This window comes from Carassius carassius, chromosome 7 (assembly GCF_963082965.1).
Source record: "Carassius carassius chromosome 7, fCarCar2.1, whole genome shotgun sequence".
Lineage (NCBI taxonomy): Eukaryota > Metazoa > Chordata > Actinopteri > Cypriniformes > Cyprinidae > Carassius > Carassius carassius.
Window position 1 is genome coordinate 5,491,271 of NC_081761.1, and position 12,911 is coordinate 5,504,181.

General features: G+C 36.8%; 1 protein-coding gene across 1 annotated transcript in view; it reads left to right on the forward strand.

The window, feature by feature from the left end:
- Positions 1–9,340, forward strand: part of LOC132143397 (receptor tyrosine-protein kinase erbB-4-like) — a 165,781-nt gene extending 156,441 nt beyond the window's left edge. Inside the window, exons 21-27 of the mRNA XM_059553572.1 lie at positions 2,192–2,347; positions 2,653–2,728; positions 3,327–3,473; positions 4,059–4,156; positions 4,238–4,408; positions 5,374–5,677; positions 7,812–9,340. Coding sequence (XP_059409555.1) covers positions 2,192–2,347; positions 2,653–2,728; positions 3,327–3,473; positions 4,059–4,156; positions 4,238–4,408; positions 5,374–5,677; positions 7,812–8,638 — 1,779 coding nt within the window. The 3' untranslated portion in view covers positions 8,639–9,340. The remainder of the gene's footprint in view (positions 1–2,191; positions 2,348–2,652; positions 2,729–3,326; positions 3,474–4,058; positions 4,157–4,237; positions 4,409–5,373; positions 5,678–7,811) is intronic.
- Positions 9,341–12,911: the final 3,571 nt, after the last annotated feature.

The window sequence follows — 12,911 nt, forward strand, 5'->3', positions numbered from 1 at the left end:
AATGGTTAAAATCTGCCTCACATTTATTTTTCATTTATATATTTATATTCAACAGCCATACAATATTTTGAACATTAACTTGCTAGTTCCTTTGGTTTTGAATTGATGCTGTGTAAAATTTCTGTGTTTAAATTAACTGTGATATTCTAATATGGTAGAATCTTGAAATCAACAATACAATTTTTTTATACTGACCATTTTTTTTTTAGAAAAGTACAATTAAATATGTATGTATATATATATATATATATATATATATATATATATATATATATATATATATATATATATATATATATATATAATTTTTTTTTTTTTTTCACTCAATATGTGCATGCTACATGGATAGCTTAAGATATTCTGCATTATAAATTGTATTTCTTCTTATGTGTGCACTCTGTGTTACTGTGTTTGAGAGAGGGAGAAAGTAAATGTGAGAGAGTGTGTGTAGAAAGTGTGCAGTGGCGGCTCTCAAAGCAGTGTCTGTAGTGACGTCGTGTGATGGATGGGTCAGTGTCTCTCTCCATATCACAGAGAAAAATTATTTTAACACAATGTTTCTGATTCGGTGCTTGTCTGACTCATGCATGTTCACATAAATTCTCAGACAGCTGCATAAGTAGCTCTGAGCAGCGGTAACTGTTGCCTCTGGAAGAAAAAGTTGGCAAATGACATCTCGCAGAGAGCCGTGAATTAGTCAAGGGTTTTGGCTGGTTGAGAGATGCTTGAAATGCACCATTATGAGGGCAAAGAGCATCATTTTTCATTGGTAGGACTTTTTTTCTAATAAAAAAAAAACAAAACAAAAGATGTTTTGCCTCTGATGATTTTTAGAAAGCTCTTAAAAGCATGAATTGCAGTCAATGTAAGCATGTCATGCACTGAATTATATATTTATATCATAATTGCATATATTTTAATATGCTGTTTATTTTATTATTAGATTTCACAGAATATTTGATCTTAATGTTGCGTGTATGTTCAATTAATATAGTTTAGTTTGAAAATGTTCCCATTTATAACTCTGATTCAACCATTTATTTGCATGAATTAATTTGCATCACTCAAAATGTTAACAGAAGTCTCTGTGTGGCATGTTTATTGTATTATATATACGTGTGTGTGTGTGTGTGTGTGTGTGTGTGTGTGTGTGTGTGTGTGTGTGTGTGTGTGTGTGTGTAACACAAAAGTTTTCAAAAGTTTAAGATCAGTACAATCGTAGGTATGCATTTATGTAACTGTTTTTAATTTAACTCATTTATCTAGATGCTTTAGATGCTTTATATAAATGCTTACTGAATAAAATAAATAATTTGCTGGTCTCACACTTTTTAAAAGTGTTGCTGTTTTTAATATGCATTGTTACATTGGTGCATATAAATGAAAATAAATAAAAATCATTCTTCCTTTTGTGAGTTTAATTTAGTCTTTTTTTTGTTTCTTGCAACCCAACGTTTCTCTTTTTTTCCGTTCATTGACATGTTGGCAGGATATCCATTTTGTCATTGTGTAATTGTGCTGAAAACTGCCAATTACACAGCAGAACTCAAACAAACACATTTTAATGACTATTTGTACAGTGTTTTTTTTTCCAGTGGCCAGTATTCTTGCGATTTCACTTCAGCTTCACCCTCAATGCTCAATTCATGTGTTGTTGTCCTTCATGGTGCTGTCGTGTGGCCACAGACATTTCTATCATGACTCTGTTCAGCACTTCCCAGAACAAGCCCACAAGTCCATTTCCTTGAACCTCGCTATCAGTGATTTTCTTCAAGCAAATGCTGAGATTCAACAACCCCTCCAGCACAGCTCCCATCTCCTACCAAAGGCCAGGAAGTTGCATTTTAATTGAAGATTACCATAAAGCCATAAATCATAGGCAAACTTCTGTAGAGGCACTAAGATGAGTATTAATGCACAGTGACCCAAAGCAGCAAAATGGAAGAGAAGATGGGTAAAGAGAAATAAGGAGACGCTATTAAACTTTGATTAGATGTCCCACTAATTTACTGTCTATCTTTAGGAAGGGAATCTAATTTGACAGGCCCATATTTAAATCCCTGATGTATTTGTATAGTGGTGGTCTGTATGAGAGGTAGAGAACTGTAATGTGGTACAGTATGATCTGTTTTACTTGTTGCTATGTGATATGAACCAGGACTGTGCCCCCTTTTTGTCTCCTCTTTGGCAGGGTATGATGTATCTGGAGGAGAGGCGTCTGGTGCACAGGGACCTCGCGGCTCGTAATGTCCTGGTGAAATCTCCAAACCACATCAAGATCACTGATTTTGGACTTGCTAGACTGCTGGAAACCGATAAAAAAGAGTACAGTGCAGATGGAGGCAAGGTCAGTGTTTGAAACATGCATCAGAATTTCAAAGTAAAAGCAAATCAAATCCAAAGATGATTTATGGAAAATCAGCAGTATTAATTTGTGTTAGCCAGCAGTTTTTCTTGTAAAGCACTTTCTTAAATTCTTTATGTAAAATTTTGATGGTTCTTATTGGGGCGCTCAGTTAATGTTGCATTGTATACCTTCCCTGAATCAATTAAAGTATTCTTCATTATCATACAGTACATCCTTTAATCAAAACTATCTAAATTGTCATGCTGCATTGATATGGAAATGCACTTCTTTTTTTTCTACTCTAGATGCCCATTAAGTGGATGGCCCTTGAGTGCATTCACTACAGGAAGTTCACTCATCAGAGTGATGTATGGAGCTATGGTGAGAAACACAGTGAAGCAAATTTTGTTTAACTACTATTTTTTCTTTCTGATCAAATGTAGAAAAATACCATTATATATATATATATATATATATATATATATATATATATATAAATTATCCTTTTACTATATTATTTTATATTATTTTGTGTATTTTTTTTTATTATTAGTTCTATCTATAATGTATTTTGTTATTTATGTTTTATGCAATATACTTTTTTTTCTGTTTGTTTGTTTATATATTGAGATCTATTTTTGATGTTTTATGCGTTTATTTGGATAGGACCGTAGTTAGACAGCAAGCGAAATGGTAGAGAGAAAGAGGGTAGACAGGATCAGGAAAGGTCTGCAAACTGGGACTCAAACTCGGACACTGGAAGCGGAACAGCGCAAAATTAAGGATTAAATGGAAATTAGCATAGTTGAAAGTATAAAACTTTTGTATAAAACACAAAAATGGGCTACTGTTTTCTACAAGGTAATGCAAGTTAAATGTAGGTGAAGACAACACGTTCTCTTTAAGTTTCACATACACCTCCTGTAGTTTCATTTCCATCATTCTAGCTATCAGTGGACTATGTTTCACATTCATTCAGGGGTGACTATCTGGGAGCTGATGACGTTTGGAGGAAAGCCCTACGATGGGATTCCCACACGTGATATTCCAGACATCTTGGAGAAGGGCGAGCGTTTGCCCCAGCCGCCCATCTGCACCATAGACGTCTACATGGTGATGGTCAAATGTGAGTCATATTCTGAGACTTTCTAATCTGTTCATACAGTATATGCTTTCCTTTTTATTGACCAATTGTAGAGGTATTTTTTCTAAAAACTGTTATTTTTCAACTCAGTTTGGTGGCACAGAAATGATGTACTTCACCTAATAAAATGATGCTTTGACATTGTGCTAATGAAGTTAAATGTAAAAAGTGATAGCCAAATCAGGTACTTTCGTCTTGAATTTGTTTTCACTGTTATATCCAGCTCTCTTTATGCACTTGCACTATATTTGTTTTTGCACAGTCAAGAAGTGAAAAGAGATGAATATTAGATCTGTTCGTCATAACCAGATTTGACTGGAAGCCGCCGTTTATGATTTGCTTCAACATAACAATTATAACACCTCAGAGAGTGTAATATTCTTGCATGAAATCCGCTTTTATTACTTTCCATGTGTGTAATGTGTCAGATTGGAGGGTAAATTAAATGGAATTAATTAGGATCTAGCTAATTTAATATATGCAAATATATAAAATGCATACATATTCATTTATTATATTTACTTGCAAAGTGTTACTGATTTAATGTTGGCCTGTCTTCACCTCCAGGCTGGATGATTGATGCTGATAGTCGGCCTCGGTTTAAAGAACTCGCTGCAGAGTTCAGCCGCATGGCACGAGACCCTCAGAGATACCTCGTCATACAGGTGGGGATTGCTTAACTTCTCTCTGCTTGAAATTTTTAAACGTTCCTGGAGTTCAGTGAATAATACTGTATGTCATCTCAGGGGGACGATCGCATGAAGCTGCCCAGCCCCAACCACAGTAAGTTCTTCCAGAGTCTTCTAGATGAGGAGGAGCTGGATGACCTGATGGATGCTGAGGAGTACTTGGTTCCTCATTCCTTAAATGCTCCTCCTGCTTCCCATATGTCACACCCACATGTAGATGCAAATCAAGTAAGCACCATGGTACCACAGTTTATGTCACTTCACAGCAGGAATCAAAATAGAAACAATAAAATGTTTTTAATTTTATTAATTCGATTTTATTTCTTTGTTTTATTTAGTTTAGCAAATTTCTGCCCTTTCCTTAAGACATCATGTGTTTTAATTCCTAGTACATTTATGGACATAATTACAAACAAATTTTAATTCTTCTTTAACATAACCATTGTTTCCAGGTTTTACAATAATGCTAGATTTTCCATCCCAGTTTATCAGCATGGTTTCAAACTGTTTGAACTATTGTGTTTGTTTATTAATATTGTTGGTTTGTTTGTTCGTTCATTCACCTATATGATGAAAAATGACTTACATTCAAAAAGTTTGAGTTAAAGTTTTGGAAGAAGTCTCTTATGCTCACCAAGGCTTTATTTATTTGATCAAAACATACAGTTAAACAGTCATATTGCGATATATTATAATTTAAAACAACAACACATATACATATATATATATATATTTGCTTTTACTTTAGATCAATTAATGCATCTGTGCCAAGTAAAACTATTCATTTCTTTCCAAGAAAAAAAAAAAACTTGGTCAAACCGAGGTCAAATTGGCACTAAACACTATACTGAACACTACTCCATTGCCAAGTTGGTCACAGCCTTTTATTCCACCTGAGTAAGAGTTTATTCCTGCTTCATTCAAGAACGTACTTTAAACTTGAGCTTTGATATAGCTTATAAAGTGTAAAACAAGTGTAAAAAATCTCACATATACATTATGATCAATACAACGGTCTCCAAAAGACCTCATTGAGAATTATGAAAAGCAAAGAAAATGATAGGATGTTTTCACCAGTGGTCTCACACTTTTGTACCCCAATGTATATATTGTGTATGTTCTGAATATCTTTTCTATGGACATCTCTAAAGCATATTTTACCTTAAGTAAATTTTTTTTCCTCTTGTGATCAGAACCAGTTTGTGTATCATGATGGAAGTGTGTGCCCTGAAGAGGTGATAGGATCCCGACCTCATGAGGCACTTGCTACAGGAAGTGGCCCCTCTGTCTCGGCAGGTATACAAAGATCAGGTCTGGACCCAGCAGATGAGCAACACTGTAATGGAAGCTTAAAGAAACAGCCCACAGCTCACTCAGTAGACAGCAGTGGACAGCGTTACAGTGCAGACCCAACTGTCCTACTGGGAGAGAAAGGACAGAGGGAAGATACAGATGAAGATGGTTATATGTCCCCTATGAAGGACAAGATCTCCACAAGTATGTTCTCAAAAATTTATCATAGAATTTGTGAAAAGGACTGTTATTATTAGATTTTTTACTCACCCTTGTGCCATTCCATACTATATATATATATATATATATATATATATATATATATATAGTACAGACCAAAGGTTTGGACACACCTTCTCATTCAAAGAGTTTTCTTTATCTTCATGACTGTGAAAATTGTAGATTCACACTGAAGGCATCAAAACTATGAATTAACACATGTGGAATTATATACATAAAAAAGTGTGAAACAACTGAAAATATGTCATATTCTAGGTTCTTCAAAGTAGCCACCTTTTGCTTTGATTACTGCTTTGCACACTCTTGGCATTCTCTTGATGAGCTTCAAAATTGAAATTGTCTTCCAACAGTCTTGAAGGAGTTCCCCGAGAGATGCTTAGCACTTGTTGGCCCTTTTGCCTTCACTCTGCGGTCCAGCTCACCCCAAACCATCTCGATTGGGTTCAGGTCCGGTGACTGTGGAGGCCAGGTCATCTGGCGCAGCACCCCATCACTCTCCTTCTTGGTCAAATAGCCCTTACACAGCCTGGAGGTTTGTTTGGGGTCATTGTCCTGTTGAAAAATAAAGGATGGTCCAACTAAACACGAACCGGATGGAATAGCATGCCGCTGCAAGATGCTGTGGTAGCCATGCTGGTTCAGTATGCCTTCAATTTTGAATAAATCCCCAACAGTGTCACCAGCAAAGCACCCCCACACTATCACACCTCCTCCTCCTTGTTTCACGGTGGGAACCAGGCATGTAGAGTCCATCCGTTCACCTTTTCTGCGTCGCACAAAGACACGGTGGTTGGAACCAAAGATCTCAAATTTGGACTCATCAGACCAAAGCACAGATTTCCACTGGTCTAATGTCCATTCCTTGTGTTCTTTAGCCCAAATGTCCATTCCTGCACTGTTCTTTAGCAGTGGTTGCCTAGCAGATATTCTATCATGAAGGCCTGATTCACACAGTCTCCTCTTAACAGTTGTTCTAGAGATGTGTCTGCTGCTAGAACTCTGTGTGCCATTGACCTGGTCTCTAATCTGAGCTGCTGTTAACCTGCGATTTCTGAGGCTGGTGACTCGGATGAACTTATCCTCCGCAGCAGAGGTGACTCTTGGTCTTCCTTTCCTAGGGCGGTCCGCATGTGAGCCAGTTTCTTTTTAGCGCTTGATGGTTTTCGTGACTGCACTTGGGGCCATTTTCAAAGTTTTCCCAATTTTTCGGACTGACAGACCTTCATTTCTTAAAGTAATGATGGCCACTCATTTTCCTGTACTTAGCTGCTTTTTTCTTGCCATAATACAAATTCTAACAGTAGGATTCTATTCAGTAGGACTATCAGCTGTGTATCCACCTGACTTCTGCACAACACAACTGATGGTCCCAACCCCATTTATAAGGCAAGAAATCACACTTATTAAACCTGACAGGGCACACCTGTGAAGTGAAAACCATTTCAGGTGACTACCTCTTGAAGCTCATCAAGAGAATGCACTCAAGAGAGTGTGCAAAGCAGTAATCAAAGCAAAAGGTGGCTACTTTGAAGAACCAACAATATGACATATTTTCAGTTGTTTCACACTTTTTTTGTTATGTATATAATTCCACATGTGTTAATTCATAGTTTTGATGCCTTCAGTGTGACTTTACAATTTTCATAGTCATGAAAATAAAGAAAACTTGAAAAGGTGTGTCCAAACTCTTGGTCTGTACTGTGTAAAAATTCATAGCCTGAATGCACTGTAAGTCACTTTGGATAAAAGCGTCTGCTAAATGCATATATATATATATATATATATATATATATATATATATATATATATATATATCATGTGTTCCTGGGGAATCGAACCCTCAACCTTGCGCTTGATAGCGCAGTGCTCTACCAATTGAGCTACAGGAACACTATATATAATAATGCTTTGGATAGTGGTTGGCTAGACCAGGTCCTCAGGTCTTCATTATATGAAAAGTGGCCAAGACATCATTACACATTTTTTGCCTTATGTTTCACCAAAGAAATAAACTACAGTAAAAAGTTATAATATGACATGAAGGTGAGTAAAGTATAACTACTGTCCAATGTTTTATCCATGTCTATCTTCTTTGCAGATCATCTGAACCCTGTTGAGGAGAATCCTTTTGTAACAAGGCGTAAAAATAAAGACATCCATTCGCTTGACAACCTTGGTTACCACAGCACCCCTGATGGGAAGCCCAATTGTGAAGACGAGTATATCAACGAGCCCCTTTACCTCAACACATTCAGCAACACCTGCGGCATGAACCAGGAGATGTTAAGGAAAAATGGAGTCTCCATCCCATTACAGATGACCACAGCAGCCCACACTCAAGGCACTCATATTCCCCATATCACACAATTGGGAAAACCCAATCATAGCCATGGACCGCACGTTCATTTCGCCATACCGCCAGTTCAGCCCGTACACCCTGGACCGATGAGCCAAAATGATCAACATACCCATTCAGTTGAGTTGGTTCATGATCATGGCAGCAAATCTGTCCTGCCTGCACCAGCAGGCCAGATCAGTCTAGTAAGCCAACAAGTCCAACCAGGGCACCCAAACAAATCTAATCGTTCACCCCAACAGTTTCACTTGGCAAAGTCTGGTAAAGGTGGCACAATGGGCCTACCAGGTCATCCGGTGCAACTGGGCACCCAGATTGGGACCGCATTAGTGGACAAGATGTACAAGAATAGCTTTGACAATCCTGAATATTGGCAGCAAAGCCTTCCACCCAAGGCTACCCCTCAAAACTCCCAAGACTCTTCAGTGATCTGCAATAACAAGTTCCTTTACAAGCAGAATGGCCACATTAAGCCTGCTGTGGCTGAAAACCCTGAATATCTGTCTGGTATGAAGCCAGGAACAGTCTTGCCTCCTCCTCCATACCGGCAGAGGAACACTGTGGTCTAACGTCCAGGTCTCCATCCTCTGTAGAGCCTGGTTCTTCTACCAGCACCTTAAATGTCTTTCTTTGACCCTCTGGTGGTCAAAAATGGGATGAGAAACAATGTAAACCACTGAACTGACATTGTCACAGAAAATATGGCATAAAAACCATTGGGCAAAAGTCAATGAAACCCATCCATCCACAAAGACCTTGCCAGTTGTCCAGGAACTTTTTTCCCCCTCCTCTACAGGTATTTTAAAGTCTCTCACATGGGATGGCACATAATTAGATGTACTAATATCATTAATTTAGTAAAATTAGATATTAAGGACACTCCAAATTCCAAAGTTTTGCAGCAATGCTATTGAACTTAGGTGTCCAGTGTTGCTCCTTGAGGGCCAATATCTTGCAAAGTTTAGCTCCAGCTAGCTCCAACAAACTTGCCTGGAAGTTTCCAGTGAGACAGAAGACCTTGATTACTTTGGTTCAGGTGTGTTTAATTACGGTTGGAACTAAAATCCTGTAGAACAGTGGCCCTCCAGGAATTCTGGACACCCCGACTAAAGAAGAACCATTCTGGGTTCCCCAGAGAACCTTTCAGTGAACAGTTCTTGAAAAGAACAATTTTTCCTTAGTGAAAATAAATTTTCCACTGTATAGAACATTTTGTGCAATGGAAAGATTCACTGAATGTTACAGGTTCTTACTGGAACCAAAGAGAACCAATAAAGGATTTTATTATTATTATTATTATTATTGTTTATATTTAAGAGTGTACAGTAGGTGGCTCCAGCTGGGTGGTTCCATTTAGTTTGAAACAGAACATGGATGTTTCAAATTAAAAAATATATATATATAATGAATGGACAGAAACTAGGCATGGATATGCACTTGAATTTTATATTTCTGTTACTGGAACACTTCCACTTTTTCAGCACATCCTTCATACCACTAAAACTGCTGCCCTACTGGGACAACTACTGTTAGACCTGAGAGGATTGTGAAATTATGGACAGTTGAATTCCTCAGTACAATGAGTTGAATAGGAGGCTGATAAAAGCACTGAGAGGCATTTGTTCATATTGGGAATACAATACAATAATCGTCAAAGGGGTTATTACCATTTGATGAGCGGTGAACTCAAATGTTGAGAGATATGAAGAATTAATTATCAGGAAGAATGGCACTGAATGGTTTACAGGATGTTTACATTAATTTACTTTATCAGTACCTGAAGTGAGTAAACATCGAGAAAGGGTTTCTGGAAACTTTAATTCCCCTTTGTCAGAATTTAAAACTGTTACTTTTCAGTTCTTAGTTAAAAGACTTAACCCGAGTTAGTCAATATGCTATCAAAAGTTGAAGTTAGTCAACATAAAATCAACCCTTTTTACTTTCTTAATGTTCCTAGTATTCCACTTTTTTAACACCCATGTTTTATAATTGTTCATCATAATGTGTAACTCGTTCTGTTCAAAGGGCTTTCCTTTGTGGCTGACATCAAAATTATTTAACCAGTAGACAACTAGCTACTGCTGCATTGTTGAAGCTAATGTTGCAGACATTACAGCCTTTCTAAATTATTTTCATTGTTAATTGTTAATGCAATTATTTAAAGTTAGCTAATAGTAATGTAATAACATTACAGCAATAAAAGCAAATAATGATCGATTTGAACAAGTACTTATTTCCCTACTGAACTTGACCTTCAGACTCCATGTCCCTGTCAAAAAAAATTGTCAGAAGTAGGTTTATGTGGAATTGTATAAGTTTGCGGATTTTCATTCAGGGCATGTTATGCCAATATTCACAATCTAAAATCAATAAAATCAATTCTGAATATTCTGCTTAACATCACAGTTAAATGTAAATTGGGTTTTGAAAGCTGTTTTATGTTGGTTTTCAATCATAACTATTCAGTGTTTTGTAGATGATATTTTGCCTCGGTATTCGGTTTTGCGTCTGGACTGCGTTCTGATTGCAACTGAAGTTAGCAAATCAAATAAATGTGTTTAGTTTTAATCTTCTGGTTAACATAATCACTAGTAATTTTGAGTGCATTTCAGTGTCAGTACTGAGCCTTTGTCAGATCTGTAATTGGAAAACTTGGAATGTGGGCACAACATTTATTTTGTTATCATTACTATTTATTCACAGTGGCTGCTATGCATTTTTATTTGGGGCATTTCATTGTATTTCATACATTTTCTAGTTAAAACAGCAGGTTTACTTGAATTAAGGAGGTTGGATATGTGATGCTGTGTTAAGTATCACAATTTCACATGACTGAGCTGTATTTTGAATTGCAAACAGAAAAAGACTTTCATGTGCCAATCTTCAGCGCTAACATAATTCAGAAAACAGACGTAAGTCTGTATTACTGTCAGTGGTGTAAAATAATTTTTGTGGTTGTCTGTCTGTTGTCACATCTAATAGCAAGTGTAGCACACATACAGTAAGTGTTGCCCTGTAGTTCCCAAACAACTGTCACTTGTAGTTTCATGTTTCTGTGTAGCTTTTACTGATGTATTGTCAGAAGACTAGTTTGTAGGTCAAAATAATCCCATTTTGGTGACGTTTTGTCCAATTTGTGGCATATAAACACAAAGACATAACTGTTACAATTAATTAAATATGAGACATTTCAATTGTCTTAAACTGCCAAATATCACAAAGCCTAATGTTGAGGCATCATTATGAAACTTCGATTTACAAATGTCATTTTTGGTAAGATTTAAGTTGTTTTAGTATAGATCAGGGATCAGCAACCTTTTCGGCATGACGTGCCATTTTTTATTTTTATGGTTAACCACTGTGCCAAGTGTGCACAGCCCCCCCCCCACATCCCGATGTAATTCTGTATTTAAACGGTACATACACAATTTTTTATTATACGATAAAAAAAAAGTTTTCACACACAGCCACACACACACACACAACACACACCACTCGCACACAGAGATCTGAGATCGTGCTGTGCAAAAAGTAGCATTCAGAAGCTCATAAACCTATGAGTGTTGTCACGCTACTTTTATTAATCGATACTGAATCGCTACATTATATTTCTCAACAACAAAGGGGCAAAATCGCTTCATTGTCTGCAGAGAGAGACAATTTACCCCCCCCCCCCCCCCCCCACACTTTCTTTCTCTCAAAATGGCCATATTTCAGAAAATTTTTCATCACTGGATATAGCTTTAGGTCATTTAACATTTCTATGGTAAAACGTATTATTAAAAGTTGACTAATGTTAATTGATTTGCAGCTTCACCTTACCTCACTCTCTTTAACGTTAAACTGACGCTTCGCGCTCTGCTTCTGTGAACAGTAACCCCGCCTACTTTGATCTGATTGGCCATCTCAGTGATTTTGACATTGACGAGTGCTGTTAGACCGAGGCTTTGATCTGAAGCACCTAGTATGTGCAGTGTTTGCACGTGCATCCATGCAAGTTAATTCTCACACTTTAATAGTATTTGTAACTCCTAACAGGCTGTGTGACTATGAGAAGTTATTACATCAAACTGTACGTCATTATACAGTTTTCCTTATTGCTTGCGTGCCAGCGATTGTCCCTCTGCGTGCCACTGTTGGCACGCGTGCCGTAGGTTGCCAACCCCTGGTATAGATTATTGGCCAGTGTGATCTCAGTGTTAGATTAAGGTATTTGTACATGTGTGCATGTGTACACATTTGTACATTTAGAATCAAGTTAAGAGCATTAAACATTTGTTCTTATGAATGTTGAAAACAGTTGTGTTGCTTAATATTTTTGAGGAAACAATGATAGATGGATTTTTTAATGGATATTAAATACAAAACATTTATTTGAAACAAGAAAGAAAGAAAGATGCCCCCAAAATTTTGAATGGAAGTGTAAAAGTGTTTGCAGTTTCAGTTTGTATTTTCTCAGTACATTGATAAGTCAACCACACTTTACATACTAAACAATGCCTATATGAATACTAATGAGATCATGTTAAATTGGCTGAAATTCTTTAAATGAACCATATTTAAAATTATTTAATCATATTTCATAATTTTACTTGAATCATTAACGTGACATGTAAACTGATGCATGGGGAACCACTGCAGGGAAGCATCTTTTTACACAAATTTAGCATTTTTATGGACTGCCGAGAATAAGATTCACACAATTTACAGTAACTCAGTAAACACTATCTACCAAACTGTATATGTACATATATGACACACCATGTAGTGCGAAGTACGGAATTTTGTACACACTTACAAACATACAGCATTTTGTGTGCAGTAAAATCCACTGTATTTCTG